This window comes from Ischnura elegans, chromosome 9 (genome assembly GCF_921293095.1).
Source record: "Ischnura elegans chromosome 9, ioIscEleg1.1, whole genome shotgun sequence".
Lineage (NCBI taxonomy): Eukaryota > Metazoa > Arthropoda > Insecta > Odonata > Coenagrionidae > Ischnura > Ischnura elegans.
Genome location: NC_060254.1, coordinates 6,379,706 through 6,397,718, shown reverse-complemented (window position 1 = coordinate 6,397,718; position 18,013 = coordinate 6,379,706). Strand labels below are relative to the sequence as shown.

The 18,013-nt window shown below is 38.0% G+C and overlaps 1 protein-coding gene across 2 annotated transcripts in view; it reads right to left on the bottom strand.

Moving 5' to 3' along the window:
* Window positions 1-8,162: 8,162 nt before the first annotated feature.
* Window positions 8,163-18,013, bottom strand: part of LOC124166101 (KAT8 regulatory NSL complex subunit 2) — a 31,623-nt gene continuing 21,772 nt past the window's right edge. For both annotated transcript variants that reach the window (XM_046543736.1, XM_046543737.1), the window contains 3 exons: window positions 16,036-16,182; window positions 12,139-12,436; window positions 8,163-9,123 (listed from right to left, as the gene is read on the bottom strand). In XM_046543736.1, the coding sequence (XP_046399692.1) occupies window positions 12,188-12,436; window positions 16,036-16,182 (396 nt within the window). In that variant the 3' untranslated portion in view covers window positions 8,163-9,123; window positions 12,139-12,187. The remainder of the gene's footprint in view (window positions 9,124-12,138; window positions 12,437-16,035; window positions 16,183-18,013) is intronic.

Here is an 18,013-nt window from a genome sequence, read left to right as displayed (position 1 = left end):
TTGCCATTTTCCTTCTGCCGAAATATTGTGGTTCCATACATACCGTATTTATCTGAATATAGTCCTCCCTTTTTTCCAAAAATGTCCGTGGTAATTGTAAAGGGGGAGACTATATTCAAATGCATTTTTTACATTTTTACCTGAAACCGAAGCCTCAAAATTAGGGGGAGGGGGGGGACTATATTCGGAGAAATACGGTTATGTATTATCATGACAAGTTTCCTCATATATTTTTGTCATTGAGGGTGGAGATTTTTAAAAATATTCTGGAGTGCCTAGTGTTACGTCTTCCCACCTGGAATCCTGTTCTCATCTGTAGCGATGCCTGCTTGCTTCACTTCACCTATCGTCTTCCCCCCTGATTCTCTCTCAATATTGAGCATGTGTGATGGGCAGGTTGTGTAAACTTTCGGAACTATCAGTATGAACTGTGGTTGTGAAGTTAGAGGATTGTAAATTGACCATTTTAATATGGTTTCATGTTTATGTGAATCTTGACTCTCATTATTTAATTTATTATTCTCTTGTATTCATTTTTGCACCTGGTCCATTCCTGTGGGAAAAAGAGTTTCTCATACCTTTTGGGTAGTTGTAAAAATATTTCACCTCCCAGCTGGCACAATTTTGTAGAATATATACCCTTGGATATACCTATGCGCTCACTCTTACTCAACCAATTCACAGGATGAGGGACTTCTGAGTGCCATGGGGATCTGCTGAGGATATCAAAGGATATCTATCCCGTGTTCAAAATTTCACGTTTTAGCCAAAGAAAGTCAGTTTTTCTATCACAATGTAGTTTGTAAATTTATTTAATATTCTCTTTTTTCATGGAAGAGTATCTGATTTATTAACTAGAATTTCTTTCTGCTTGAAGAATAATTTAAATTTGGGATTTTTCATCATGACTGACGTTTCTTTATCCTTCTTTCTGATAAAGCTGACATTTTTGAAACGATATGTCCTACAGTTGAGAGTTGAAAGCGCTCATATTTTCTACTATTTACAGTATGAATATCTGAGTAAATGCATGAGGTATGATTGTGGAGAAGTTGTGGCACCTAAACTATAATATACGACAGTCAGAATGGAAGCCATCATGAATTGGCATCCAGTAGTTCAGCACAGGTCTGCTTTTCCAGTCTGGCTTGAAAGTTGGGTCGTTAGGGTGCTGAGTCTTGACTGTGTCCCTCCTCTTATCGCCTAAACCTTCCACTATCCTCGATTAACAGGACTTTTGCATCTTGCCACTATTGTTAGTGTACTTGAGTTATATCCTCACTGGATCCAGATGGATACCAATCCATACTGTAGTTGCGCATCCTTGAATCCCAGGACATTTGGATAGCCGACTGCTTTTGCTGGCTGAGTGTAGATGTGATATGCAATGCAAAGGGAGATTTTGCATTAGTGTTGGATATCGTATCTATAAAGAGGAGCACATCCATGGAATCCAAGTACATATATTCTATGTGTTTACTATCTGTGCCGGGTCAGCTAAGGGAGAATGTTTAAGCTGACCCACTTTAGAGAATGTTATTTGATATTTGTGGGAAAATGATGTGCGAAAGTATTTTGTAGAATAAATTCTGGTAAATGGAATATTAGCTATGGTTAATTTGTCGTAAAGCTTTTCCATGAACTGGCCTTCTCTTTAATTGGCACTTGTGTGCAGGAAGAGTGATCAGAGGTTTTGATCAGGTATCAAGAAACTGGAGTTACCTCAGGAGCAAGTTGCTCGTGTGTTTTAGAGGTTCACTTTGAGTACTTGATCCATTCTCTGCGATGGATACATACATTTTTTAAGATTTCTATGCCCTGGGGGTATTAGATCCAAGTGTAAATGGGTGTGGGTAGTATTCTATTTCTGTGATTAGATATTCTAATTATCCTGACTATGCTAATATCAGGTTTGTGTGTATTCCCTTTTAATATCAGCGATTAATATTTTCATGTAAAATGACTTCTCAAGGATAATTTTATCACTAAATAACATTTGTAATATATTGTGATGATTTGTATCATTAGACAGCAAAGTAAAGATGAAATTCATTAATTTTTTGAGTTACCAGGAATTTCATAGTTAACTTTCAATGGTAATGAGAGATCTGTATATTTTGTAACTTTTTATATTTAAGTCATGTGTTAACTCCAGATGTTGAAATTTTATCCTATGTTTTTGACCTATGAGTTGTATTTAAGCAATATTCTTGTACTTTGAACAGACTGTGATTGAATTTCAACTAGCCTCCCACCATACCTGGGATCTAGTTTGCATTCCTGCGTATTTTCTAGAGCCATTTACTGCCATCTAAGGTCAGATAATAATGAGATGTAAGCCATCACGAGTCCTAACCCCATTTTTGAATCACCTCAAGACTGGAAGGAAATGCTTATGATGGAAATGTACATATCTTTTTATATAACTATTAGGAAAGTATGTATCATCTTATTGTTAAAATAGTTACTTTTTGTTTGTAATTTGAAATTATTTTATAAAATGTTCTTTGAGAAGATGTTTATTACACATGACATCACTGAAAGATTACTCAGAAATGTATTTGACTCATTTTTAGAATATCATTTTATTACATCACTATTATTGTACAAAATTTAATATTTTTCCTAAGTTTATTAAAGATATATTTTGTTGACAGTTGCTTCTTTTTTTAATGCCTGTAAGAGTGCAAAATAATGATGCTCTGAGATGAACTTCTTCCTGTGACCAAGCAATTACGAAAATTTTTGGGGAATCTATAATCGAATTATTGAGGAATGAATTTCCCTTACAGGTTCCGCAAAATAGTCTGAAGGACACACTCCATCTGTTTGGAAGTAGAATACCTTAGTCAATTTTCCATGACCTTAAGAGCTATAAGTCAAGTGATGTTAATCGTGATAATATGATGATTACATCAACTAGGTTAACTGAGTGATGGTGGAAAATAAGTTGTCATTTGCAAATGGTGCTCATTACAAATAATTCATGATAAAGCCTCATAAACATCAGGAAGTTGAATTAGAGTTTACATACAGGCTTCGGATGAAGTCTAATATCAGGGAGGATGGTAATATTAAAGATATCGTGTTAAATACATACAAGAGATATTTGTGGCAGTGTCCTGAGAACCTAGGATACATCAAGAATGTTGAATGTTGGTTTTTGGATAAGCAGGAAGTGATTCATGAATTATATGTCCTATGAAGCTCATAGAAATGTAAGGTAGACATTTAGCTCTTATCTGAATCAGACATGTTGCTATCCCTCCTTCACCTCAAATTGAACTCTTGATAGAGGGTGGAGAAAAATTTTGACACGAAATTTTAACCCTAGATAACTGATGCCAGTAGGAACTGAAATTACTAGTTACGTTTAAGTTGAAAAAGCACCATTTTCTAACTACATAAATGTTGAGCCAAGCACCCCAATTGCCACAATTTTGCCTTGTTACCAGATGCACTCAACAATTCATCACTTAGAATGAAACTTGAAACATCTAATGAAGTTGATGGTTGGTGAATTAACTTCGTAGATTGCCTAGCTTGAAAATGACATAGAACACATTGAAACCGGTCGCAAAATATTAAAATTGTGAGTAAGGTACAAAGTGATTTTATTTTGAAACATCTAGCCTTGCGAACCCACTTCACTGTTTTCTGATTGACCAGCAGCGATATGATTGTAAGTTCACACAGACAAACTTCCCCCACCCCTCACTTGTCCAACATGATGGACAAAATTTGTCAAAAAGGTCTTGCAGTTTGCCTCCACCGCATACAATCTCCAGCAGGCAAAGCATTTGATGTCATGAGTGTTTGACAAGTAAGGAACTGCTATAGAATAACCTCTTGTAGTGTGGGGTTGGGTTACTGGGGCAGCTGGAACTGGCAGTAGAGAAATAAATGACTTATCTCAAGTGCAGAAGTGACCCTTTCCTAATGATTAGGTTCCAAATCTATACTAATATGTTTCTAATGATGGTTTGGTTCTCAAACCGAAGTTATTAAATCACCAGTAATGATTATTTTCTGTTAACATACCATTGATATACTTCATGACTATGATTAATTATTAACTTATGTATTTGTTTCTACCCTCAGCAATAATTCAATGGATCCTTCCACATATAATTTGAAAGAACTGTTTGATAGCCAATGTTCGTTCTGGAGGCTACAAAACCTTCAGCTACCGGGAAAGGTATGAGTGAAAAGAATATAAAAAGGTTAAATTATCTATACTTCCCTACCCCTACTCATCTTCAAATCGCCAACACTCTTTCTTTCACGAATGGAAAAATTGGCATCACTCCCTTCTTTGCCCTTCAGCAGGTGACCCAGTGTTTCATTCGTGTGTCATTTGATGGCATTATATACATACAGCGGAACTTGGTTAGTACCGTTAGCACGTTCCTTCTTAGCACAACGATTTGTCCTGGTCCCAGTAGCATCCGAGCGAAATACAGGTAAAACTATTTGGTTAGTACATTTTAAATAGTGGCTCTTTCCTGAGTAGTACGCTCAACTGTTTGCATGAAGCAACCAGCAAGTCATTCCCTAGTATTTCCTGAGCGTGTAATCCTCGGAATACATTAGTTACTTAATTATTATTAGCCATTGACCTTCTCACATTCATCCCACATCTCTCTTTCTACGACTGCGACTAAGCAGTCCTGTTTGTGCAACAGTATATCATGGTAAGTTATCTTTTTACAGAACTTATTTCATTTAATTTTACAGCTCTAAGAACTGCACCAAATAAGTTGAACCAATATTGGTATTCACAGAAATATTACCAACAGGTAATTGGTTCAGTAGTGTTCCCCTGGCAATGACAAAAAGAAAGAAAAATTCGGTAAGAATTGTTAGACAGCAAAAGCAGAGCAATGAATTCATCATTCTTTGGTTTCCAAAAGACTTGTACCCTCATGTCATACCCCTGTAAGTGCACCCAATGACTCAGCACCTTTCTTCCTACTTCACATTCCACCTACCCCGTTCCTTGCTCATCCCATACCGCTTTATCAGCTCTTCCCCCAACCCTTCTACATAGGAATGGCCAACGGGGAGTCACGTGGTGACGCCGAGTGGCTACGAAGCATGCTCAGGAACGAGTGGGGGAGTCTGGGTGCGGAAGTTGTACTGAACGGACGAATAAAGCGAGTTTTTGAACCTTGTGTTGGCGTCTTAATTGGTTCCCTGATGACCCCTCGACGGACCCTGCTGATCTAGAGTCTACACCCCCAAAAATTAAATCAATTCTTGTTCTTTCCACAAGGCACCAAAATTTTACCATTGATCCTGAGAGTGGTAGCCAGAAGAAACCTGATATGATTACATCCTACAATAGAACTAAAACTGGCGTGAATCTACAGGACCAACTCTACAAAATACAAAGTGGCATGCAATATAAGACGGGGGCCTATGGTGATCTTTTTAAATGATCTATTTACCCAAAGCCTTTTCAACATTCATTCGATATCTTTTCAATTTATAAGACATTACATTCTGCACGAGATCTAAACTCTATGAAAAATTATAAATTTCACAATGCAATTTCTGGACCATTTATTCTACCCTTTGTCCAAACTTTTTTTTCAATGGTGAATCTGATTCTTTTATTTCTCTTCACCCTTCCCTGCTGGGGCCTACAATACAAAAACCTTTCCAGAGCTACAAGTAGCATAAGAATATTTGTAACCTCTCAGTGTGCTCTTTTTTGGGGTGGAATTGCCCCAGTATTCTCGTCTCTGATTTGGGACCCAACTCTGCCCTTACCACATCCACTCGACTAGACCCTCGCACCCTTCCTTAGCACGAATCCACGGTCACCTTAATGACCAATGCATTGTTTTTTTCAACCAAATAATGCATTTGATCTTCAATAATTTAATTATCTAAAAGAATTACTAACATTTTTTAAGCATTGTGGAATTTGAAACATTTCCAGGGTTAATAACAAAAAAGTTAATGAACACTAGTTACCAAGACCAAATCCAGAAGTCCATTATTTTCAACAACAATTTAGTTAAAAAGCTGCTTACGCACAGAACAAAATGAAGAATTCATTTCAAAGCATAAAAACCTAGTATACCACAAAATATATCATTGCAAAAAACCAATTGCAATGTAACCACTTCCCAACTGATTCCCGAAGTGAGAACGATTGTAAATGAGAGGGATTGTCACACTTAATACGAGTGGCCCTGAGGTCTCGCTAAGCTGGGTCTCAGACCGGCCCTGAATGCATCCGACAATTGCTACCTCAGCCGTCACTTCCCTTCCCTCGTGGGGGCTAGAGCCTATGTCCGCTTGTTAGCATTGAAAAATCCACTACAGCTACACCTGAGGTCATGTCTTCTGCTCGCGAAAATGCCAGTCGGCTTCACCGAACGTTCAGCATAAAAGGGTTAATATATTTGTTACAACTTTAATAAATGAGAAAATTTTGAAAAAATATTCCATCATTAAATGTTTATCACATCTTGTCTTCAATTCGGTTACCTACATATAATAGTTCAATTTTTTATATAAATTTGGTTGTTTTATTTTTGACTTTCAATGTTCACTGTATTTCATTATTTTGCATTTTGATCCACTAATAATTATATATATATATTCCCAAGAGACAAAAAGTGCATCACACAATAAACACAATCCAAATTTATTGTTCGTAAACATTTTTTAACAAAGTTGAAAACTTAAGGAGAAAATTTGAATTTGGGCCACCAGAGTGGCCTGCATGCCCAACTGCAAAACATACTGCCGGTTTAACCAAAGTAGTCCATCCCTCACTTGCATTTAAATCCCTTCTGGTACATACTAACCTGCCCATCCACTAGTCTCTCAACAGACTGAGGACTGGATGCAAGAAGTTAGACAATAAGAATAAGAGTCCACCCTCTTCACACAAATGGACAATGGAACAAGTTCATAGGGGTCGCTACAGTCTACCATGTAGGCTTCATTTTTGTAGCTACTTTGGGTGCATTTTATGTAATTGGTTTTAAAAATGTCTGCAGCACAGCAATGAGCAATCTATTTATTCTCAATGTAATACTCATGGGGAATAGCAATGATTATTTGTGTATTTGATAATTTAACACAATATGTACATAGTGTTGGGTATATCAGAGGCACACATTTTCTAAAATGACATTTAAGTACACTGATACCCACCCAGGAAAACATTCTAGTGTGGCAACTACATACTACTATTGCCTCTTTGTCACTGAAATGAACCAGTTTGAAAATGAAAATTCCCTAATTCCAATGTCTGCACTGAACTACAGCAGCTTACTCAGGGCCAGTCGCCTGTGCTCAGGAATTTTGCAGAAGAGAACTGTCCCGAAGTCCAGTAAGTGAATTAGGGCTACTATAGTTCATTTCACAATGACAGTATTCATCTTCACAGCAACATACCTCAATAGCACAGCTTCAATTAATGTTTCAACCACTTACTCCACACCTGTCCACCACAAAGCAGCCAATACAAGTATAATATCTCATTATGTACTAACTCCAGTGCAACTCCAACAATTTGCTTAGAGGTGTGTTTTCAAGGAGGAGATAAGTCATTAAATTAATATATAAAATTGGAGATTTTTAAGAGAAGGACCATCTTAACATAGATAAAAATTTCATCTATAGGATGGTATGAGAAATTAATTAGACAGCGGATGTAACATGCCAACGAAGAGCTTCAATTTTGATGCATGAATTGTGCTACATAGCATTATTAATGCACTGAAAATCAAAAATTAAAAGGGACAACCCCTGATTAAATTTTACGAACTATTTTACATTATCAGCTGGGCATGAACGAAAATAATTGCGTGAAATTCAATCAAAATGTCCTTAGCTAAAATTTTTGAAAGCTGATGCACACATCAGGTATCTAAAAGTCAAAAATTGAGAGATAAGTCATTTAAGATGCTTTAAGACATGAGTGCATTATGTTAAAAATCAATTTTTCATGTTTCAGTCATGAAATTCACCCATAATCGAAGGATGTGATGTCACTTTTGGAAAGTAGTTAAGCATTAGTAAGCCTACTCAACCCAAAAGTGGATTTGAATTCTGCCCAAGGCAGTCTTGAGTCAGCCTACTGCTTCATTTGGATAAAAAGGAGGTGCAAGATTTTGAAGGAAATGACAAAACTTAAATTTTGGTCTAGAAATCAAGAAATATATTTCATGAGGTCATAACAATATAAGACCTTTGATGGACACAGTGCACCTTTTTGACACAAAATTCTCAATCTGACCCATGGGTTGAATGAATCACAATTCCCAAACATTCAAGTGCAACAAAATAACACTCAATTCCTCCAGGATCAGTGTCACTTGCAAAGCATACCTGTCCAGCATGTGCTCACACATCATACACGAGGGCATAGTCGAGCAATTATGAACATGGCACTGCTCACATGGGCACCAAACGCAGGCAGGTGCTCAATGCAGATACACAGGGTGAGTGATAACATCTATAGTATCATATAAGAAATTACTCAGAAGTATCATGAGCAGAGCTTGAATTGACTCATAGGACCACAAAGCTTAAAGAGACCAGGTCATTAAATCTATCCAGGCACTCCAAATAATGCCCTTCTAAACAGAATAAACCATGCTTCAACATAGTGTCTTGAGAGAGAACTCAAACCACTAAATCTTCCTGGTGTGAGTCCCAATAAATTTTTCCACAAATTTCAATGGAGAGGGACATCAGTAGAGCAATAACCCACTTTCAAATTGAGACAAAATTAGAATAACTTTTCACATATCTCAATAAAATCAAGTGCATTACAGAAATGCATATCCAATTCATATATACCTATGAAATCTGAGATTGCTCATAGAGCTTGCCACTAGCCTCATTTGACAATGGGCTATCGGTGCAACCCAGGGTACACCCTCAATGAATGCACCGTTACTGCATACCATCAACTGCTGCCATTAATTAACAAATGGACGACAACTACACAATTGTAAACTGTAAACCAACAGCTGTGATAGCAAGTCGAGCCAATGAACTCCCTCATCAAACCAGCTCCAGCCAGGCCTTCACAGAGAACCTTACTCGAGCAAAAGAATAAGAGAACCAGCCCAACGCCTCTGCATTCTCACCCTGCAAAGACAAGAATATTCAATGCTGTATATACATATATATATTTTTTTTCTTGTTAATTACAAGAGTAACATGTTTGATATTTCTTTGATAAAAGGGTTATTTTTATACTCGCACATTTTAACCTTTCATCTGGCCCAATATTGGAATTGCAGAGTTCAGGCGCAAATGTGCCTGACAGGCACAGATGTGAAAAAACATCAAAGGTGTACCACTAAGCCATGCTAAGAGTTGAAATTTAAGGTACTATCATTAGCGTAGTCGAACACTTACATGATGTGTTTCATGCTTTGGTTTCACCCCTTTACATGCCGTCATGAGGCCCCACACCAATTCAGCAAGGTGCTATTCATCATGCTCTTTAGGCTGTTAAGTACAGCAGACTCCCGATTATACGGCTGTGGTTTATCCGTGCACGAGTTCACACTACTTTGACGTTTTCAGCAATCTTTATAAAAGATAAAATCGGACATAAAAGCACCAAGATATTTGCATTTTAATGTTAGGCTACACCGGGCTTAATATTTCCATTAGAATCCCATTTATAAAATGGAATTATTTTATTTACTCGCTGACAAGGAATTTTTCAAGTTTACTTTGACGTCTGCTCTAGCATTTTAGATGACGATCGATGGTCAGGAAAAAACTCTTCATTAATTTTAGAAGATTCTTCAATGGTAAACCAATTGTACAGTAAGAGAAATGTTATCCACTATCTCTAATTGTATATTTTATATAGCAAATTCGGAAGTAATGCCGTGGCATCGCATGTGGTTGAATACGGCCCAAGGTAACCGGAGATTGTCACACTCGGGAATATTAATGCCGCGACTAGTCAAGGTCAAACTGGAAGGGATTAGCAGAAGTGAAGGTAGCGAGGGAAGTGGAAGAGGAGATAGCATGAGTCATAGCCAGGCACTCGCCACCGTAGACAATTTGCTTAAACGTTTCCTATAACTGCTGCTGTGTGATGGTGTGATCGCACACCTATTACCTTCACTAAAGTTACGTGCTCCTATTTTGCAACCATGGACATGCGCGATCGTGCTCAGCAATGACGGATCAGCATTTACATCCCCGCCAACTTTTGCAAGACCTGACTACGTGGCGTGGTGCCTACATCTATAGTTTTCAATGTTACAGAGTGGTTTCAAAGCACTGGTGCAAACCACTTTTCTGAATCCGAGATCTCTAGGTATAGGGAACACGGAGCAGTAGAAGTACGAGTAATCACATTATCGCCACTGCAAAAGATTGCGGTTGGGAAAAGAAAGCTTGTTATGATTCTGGAAAGCAATTTAAAATAACAGACAATGTGCATATATAATAAAAGATTGTCTGATTTGCGTAAATTATAAAATTTACAGTAAAAGTTTGGATTATTCGTGTTTTCCAATTATTCATGTTGCCTCTCCTCATCATTAGCCTGGATAATCGGGATTATGCTGTATTATTAAATGCAATGTATTTAGCATGTGAATTCTATACTAATAATGTACTTATTCACCTTAGATATTACACGGTAAGTCCACATAAAGATCAGTGTTTTTCATTTTCCTATTTTATTTATCTTTTAATGCTTTTATATAGCTTTAATGGGCCATCATTTTGCTTAATTAAGCTGAATAATCCGCCGCTGACCTGTCGGTAAAAATGCAAAAAGTGAAAGGCTCCATGGAGCATGTCAAAATGAAAAACACTCAAATGTGCTGTGCCTGTCGGACACATTGAGCCCGACGGGAGGTTTAGTTACACAAAACTGCATTATAGTAAGCTTAAAATAGATTGAGAAAATAATCTTCACCCTCCTTAGATTACTTACTAAAATTATGACCTACAGGCATGCAAGAACAAGATCATGGGTAATACAGCTTGCATAGATAAACATTGATATGAAAGGATTAAAAAAAAAAAATGAGAATCTAACTTCGGAATGGGTTTTACCAAACAAGATGTTGACGCCACAAGTCCACACTGTGGCACATGTGGCATGGGGTCGTGCTTACTAAGCCACTGACGGGACAAAAATCCCTTATTTTGTCGCTGGTCTGCGACGATGAATTTCAAAGCACTGCTGAAACAAGTGACTTAGTAAGCAGTCACTCGCACAGGCACAATGTTAAATACACCGAAGGATGAAGTTCGCCATGAAAAAATATTTGCCTTAGCCGGGATTCGAACCCGGATCTCCCGATCGCCGGTCAGGTGTGTTAACCAGTTGCACCCGTGCGCATGACTGCTTACAAAGTCACTTGTTCCTGCAGTGCTCTGAAATTAGTCGTCGCAGACCAGCGACAAAATAAGGGTTTTTCACCCAGACAGTGGCTTAGTAAGCACGACCCTATGCCACAGTGTGACGTGTACATCTCGTTTGAAAAAACCCATCCTGAAGTTCGCTCTGAGAAAATGGCTTGGTAGTGTAACAGGCTAACACATCAGACCGGCAATTGGGAGTTCCAGGTTCGAATCCCAGCTAAGTCAAATATTTTTTCATGGCGAACTTCATCCTTTGGTGTATTCAACTTTGCACCAGCGTGCGTGACTGCGTACAAAGTCACTTGCTCCTGCAGTGCTTTGTAATTATATCATTTTTTTTACATGTAATGGGCAACTATCATTAATCGTATATTTTTGCATAAGTTGTATGCATTTAGAATACCTGCATATAATTTTTGTTTAAATGGAGTCACATTTTTAAAGCCACTACTTTCATGCATTCACGTTTTTCACGCATTAATTTCTTAACGTGTGTTCTGTTTACAACACTAGATTAACGGAAGAGAGGAGTGCATATTTAAGTGTTCCAGTCTAAATACCTGCCAGAACAGAGGGGTACGAGGGATGTAAACGCTGCCGTACGCAACGTGTAAACCTTTCACTCACTCAGTAATTCAACCTGAAGATTGGTTTGGATAGGTGAGGGTAGAGCTCACAGGCATGCCTGTCAAACATTCAGAGTATTTACTTAGCTCAAGTAAATAGATTTTAAAAAAGGGATAAAAAAAAACAACAAACCTTTCAAGACCATAATTAGCATAGTAAAAAGGCTCCACAATTGATGACGTCAACCATCTTTGCTGGAACTAATTGCAGATGACATCTCCGGATTGGCAGTTTGTTGCACCTGTTCATCCACACTGGTAGCTGTGTCTGTCGACGTCTCACTGTTCACGGACTCAGTCATGCCTGGCAGAGTGGACGATGCATGCTCTTTCATCGGAGCCCCACCCTGCTCCCCCAGTGACATCTCACTCTTGCTATCGTGCCCCAGCATGGCATCCAGACCCTCTGGGATGATGGAACTGTCATCTACCTGGACATTCAATTTAATTAAGAGAAACACCCATTGTAAACACACTTCATTCAGGATGTGCACCTCAAGTATGTAATGAGAATAAATTTATCCACAGAATTTCACTGACGATATCTCTACAAAACTAGCGGTCTCTTAAGTATGCTCCCATAACATACCTCTGAAGGTGAGGTTTTCACACTACAGGGGGTCCCAGACTTTCGCACACAATGCGTTCCAGAAAACTTGTACGAAAGTCAAATGTACGTAAGTCAAACCATTGACTTCCATACTAATTAGGGGTTACGTTCTGAAAGAGCCGAATGTACCTACTAAAACCTTTTTATTCACAGATTTTATATCAATTCACTAAATTTTAATAATATGATAATAAAATTCCTCGAATCATCTAATTTCTTTCGAAAATATGCAGAAAATGTAAATAAAGGTAAAAAAAATAAGAACTCTGTTGGCTATCGAGTGAAACTTCCTCTTGGCGTTTAAGTTGACATTCCACTTATTACGTCCACTATAAATAAAAAGGCATATCAAGAATCATAACAAATGTAATTGTTGAACTCTCACTCTGGATACCTTTTAATTTTCACACATCCTGCAGGTGACATTCGTGATCGCGTATATTTCGCAAGTTATTAAAAAAAGACAAACTGAATTCGGGTGATATTTCGTAAAATATCGTTGCCGAAGGTGTATATGAATTAAACAGCACTCACACGAAAAAAACACAATTAGAAAGAAGATCTTACTAGTTTTATTGAAAGCTATTTGATGTCTAGTCAACTTTTTAGAAAAATCTCTCCAACGAAGGCTTTCTTTATCTCTTAATGAAGGAGCCTATAGCAGGCAGTCTCTCTCCTAAATAAATCCTATATTAGAGTTAACTACCAACGATTTCCTTCATTGTATACGTTAGTATTGTTCGCATATACCCCATTTGAAACAATTGAATGTTGGGATGCACTGTAAACATTGCGGGAATTTAAAAAAATTACAGACCAACGTCCGAAAGTCAGAATTTAGCATACGGAAGTCAAATATAAGGTGTCAATTTTGAACGTATGAAAGTGCGAATTGTACGAAAGTCGAGGACCGCCTGTACTTGGAAATAAAAACAAAAATATCCTTTAGTGCGAAAAATCCACAGAGGAAAAATCATTCGCCTTGACCGGGATCCCGGTCAAGGCGAATGATTTTTCCTCTGTGGATTTTTCGCACTATTTGTGCATTGCGGGTGACTCCGTAAAAAGTTATCACCGTGGCTAGTCCCGGTATACTTAAATAATATCCTTTGGAGCAAGTATGCAAGCTGCTTTGACAGAATCCACAGTTCCTGCCAAAAAAATAGCATAGCAATGATTCCACAGCTGATTTTTTTCTCTTCATCTAAGGATGCCAACATGGGACCCTGGACGCTGCCTACACAGCTCTGAAGGATGTTTTGATTGCTCACGAACACAGACTGCACGAGGTGTGGAAAGATGGAGAAGTGTGCTGTTTCTGAGGGAGAACACTTTAAAGACTACTAGTTTTGTAGTGATACATTCAAAAAAATTTGTTAAAATGTGTTTACTCTCATTTCTTACAATACACACCCTGTATATATAATAAGAAAAGTGAAGTGAACACCAGGAAATACTAATCTGAAACATCTTTCAACAGAGCTGATACAAATAGTGCGAAAAATCCACAGAGGAAAAATCATTCGCCTTGACCGGGATTCGAACCCGGATCCCTCGATTTCCGGCTGAGTGCTTTAGCCAGTTAAGCTACCGAGGCGTCATTCTCCCCTGTGAAATTTCCACAGGGGAGAATGACGCCTCTGTAGCTTAACTGGCTAAAGCACTCGGCCGGAAATCGAGGGATTCGGGTTCGAATCCTGGTCAAGGCGAATGATTTTTCCTCTGTGGATTTTTCGCACTATTTGTGCATTGCGGGTGACTCCGTAAAAAGTTATCACCGTGGCTAGTCCCGGTATACTTAAATGAGCTGATACAAGTTGTAAAATGGTCAAAATCATTACGAAGTATTCCACTAAGCGGTACAATGGTACATAGTAGAGGCCAGCAAACAATAGCAAAAGCCCATATCTCCCAATTTAGACCCCTTGACCACCTGAGTTTGCATTCGTGCTCAGATGAGGGAGGAGCCTGCCTGTAGCCGTTCTTCGAATAATTTCACTTCACAGCAACACCTTTTGAAAGAATAGACAAGCAGGTTCCACAACCAGCAAACAGGTTTTCCCTCACACAAATTCACCCCGACATAGTATTTGACATTTTGAGGTGGTAGTGCCTCCTGAAGAAATCAGAAATATTTGAGAAATACAACCAGGAACATTGGGATCATGCCCTTTCGCCCTTGTACACACTCAAGGGAGGGGCTCTGTTTTCACAATCATTCGCACACCTCTACATTCTGTTAATATGGCACATTGTTTCCTTATAAAAAGAACATTAATTGGCCCGAAAGCAAAAGAATATGGAATTTCACACAATAAATTCATCATGCAGTACACAAATACTAAGCCAAATTGCTTTCCTCTCAAGTGAATAACGCTCCACCTATAGCTCTCAATTCATTTTATACAAAAAATAAAGGAAACGAGGGTACCACGTTCAAATGATAACACATTAGGTTTGATGAACATGTATCAGCTAAAAACATAGAAATACATATTATGCATTTTCAGCATGTTTTAGCCGCTTTTAATTTATTTAGCACTTTTACTTTCCTTTTAACAAAATATTATGCTAAAAGGTTAGAACAAAGTGCCAAAATTGCACAACAACACTATTGAAATCGGTTAATGAAAAAAAATCCCTGAAAATACAGCTAATTAATAGTTTAATTTCAGTATCAGAGCCTGGCTGTCTTATCCCAAAGGAGGTAGTTAACTATATGCCACATTCTTCAGCAAACTACAGTGAAACTTCTCTTTAACACTTTTGATGGGTTTTTTTTTGGAGAAGTGTGTACTGCAGGAATGCGCAAATTGAGGGAAATAAAAGCAATATCATAGCCCAGAGTTCAATAATATTATTGCATTTAAATATTATTGCTAAATACGTAAGTTTGTTTGGATTTCTTTAACATAGAAACTGTTTCTATGCGCTTTTCCAGTCTGTAAAGGTCATACTCTTCTTCACTTCCTCCTAGATAGGAAAAGTAATGTCGCAGTGTGTTTAAGGCTAAAATGGCTTGAAAACTTGATAGGGTAGGCCCTAGGATCTCCCCTTCTTCACTCTCTAACGAGCACAGATGCGATGTTCAGATAATTCCATTATTTAGATTACTGGGTAATCGTTCTTCTGCTGGGGTAATAGCAGAAGCAATACCAAGGCAGGAGGACAAAGACCAACCTCACAGCTCCAATACAGCAACACTATGCACATTCAACCACATTTCTCATCATTTTTGCTGTGCCAGACTTCCCAGACACACTACTCATGACCAGTAAGAACCCTGATCTAAGTGCTAGGAGCTTTTAACAGACCTGTAAGCGTTTTGTAAAAGTGTATAGCGTCTTACTCTTAACTAACATCAGAATAAACGACATAATCCACACAACAACACTAATATGAATCAACTTAGCTTCATACCTTGACTTTCTGAAGTCTGGGTGGTAGAGGTGGCAACGAAACATGAAACACACAGGAAGCATCCTCAAATGTGTTGACCACTGGCTCTAGACAGGTAAAGCCTGCTTTCGTACAGCCACAATGCCTGAAGAGAACCTGGTGGTTATCCTGGAAGGCAAATTATTAAGTATGATGATAACAGTGAATGTGCTCCACCACCCCAAAAATGTTTGACCAATTTTTCCTTAAAATATGGGAAAATCACCAACAAATTTAAAGCCAAGCACAGAAATCTATTGATATTTCTACTCATAAATCACCAAAAGACAGCTGCAAACTTAATTCTTTGGCTAGAGCTCTGCCAGGATAGGTTGGGTCCGTACAATAAAGTGAAATAAAAATAACTAATGGGTAGAGTTCTGTGAACGTATTGTTATTTTTTGCTAAGTTTCTTAAAAAAAGCCATGTGATTTCGGTGTTGTAGAAAATCCTGGCGGTGTTGTTAAAATGTCAACATTTTTGCCCATTTCTAGGAATGTAATTACTTTTTGGTTAGGTGAATGCTTATACTTTTATTAAACCCTTTACATAATATTTTATTCAATTTTGATCATAAAAATTTTCTGATAAAACCAAATGAAGGAAATAGTTCAAGTTGCGATTCTATCATACAGTTAGCTAGAGTCGTTTTTTAAAAGTAGCCTGAATGAGGAACTTGCATGGGTCGTAGATTGCTCTAAAAACTATTTTGAATAAGTCAAATGGATACATTAGCTCGCAAAAATACCTTCAGTTTCTCCATTCAACATCAAAAGAAATAAAAAAATTGCATTTAAAATCGAGAAAAATTTCTCTGAGCCGACCACTGCGCGAAGACACCCGAGCGTTGCCGAGGCCAGGCGTGACGTCATAGGTGCCTAAACAACCGTAGGGAGTAGGGAAATACGCTGAGCGCATGGTGTAAAATTTGTTTTGCGGGAGTATTTAGCCGCTCATCGTCACTTTATTTTGTTCTGTTATTCTTGGGCAAGTTTTCCTATTGCCATTGTGCCTAGATTATTACTTGGGATATTAATAATGCGGCATCGGGATGATGAAGTACAAGCGTTTCACTTCGTATGTTTTAGTGATCAGAAAAATGGATGATAACGTTGCCACTCGTTCGAATAGTACACCTGAAATCTACATCATCTACATCTACATAATACCCCGCAAGCCGCCTAGAAGGCGTGTGGCATGGGGTGTTAGGACACCAGCCTTTTTTTCGGACACCAAAAATTGATACCACGACCCTCATGGAATTTGTTAAGACAAATTATTGCTAAACGTCGGCGGCAAATCGAGTTGTAAAAGAAACTATTAATACTGGAGGATAACGATCGTAAGATGTGCTGTTGACATTAGAGTAAGCTGTGCTGTTGAATTTGGCAACACCGAATTAACGGAGAAGGTAGTCCTAACCGTCCTACGGTACGAATTCACAGCAAAACAGTCCGCACACAATCCACATGTGAGATCGCGAATCGGTTTCGCTGCCAACACACACACAAGCTATAACCTATTTCAATAATATAGGTAAATCCAGAAACAATATACTAGCATATACCATAAAAATATAGTGGGAAATAGGCAAATACTCTTATCAAAAACTGGATGTCACTGTCACATTCTTATATTCATCACGTACAACTTACAATAACAGAACTCGTTATGATGAAAACAACTATTTATTCACTGATTTAAACCCTTAAATTAGCCCACACAAGTGACACAGGTGACTTTTCTCACTACTATTCGTTGAAATAATGGAATAACAAACTTCACTCACAGTTTTTATTTCAATAGCGTGATCGTGAAATGTCATATCTACGGTGAACAACGGAGATTAGCAAGCCACTGACAATTTTTACACTACTGTTAGACATTTATCGATAGCGTAATAGCACTTTTTACAATTCAATCACGATGGAACACTGATAACTCTTGGCCGATATTTTTC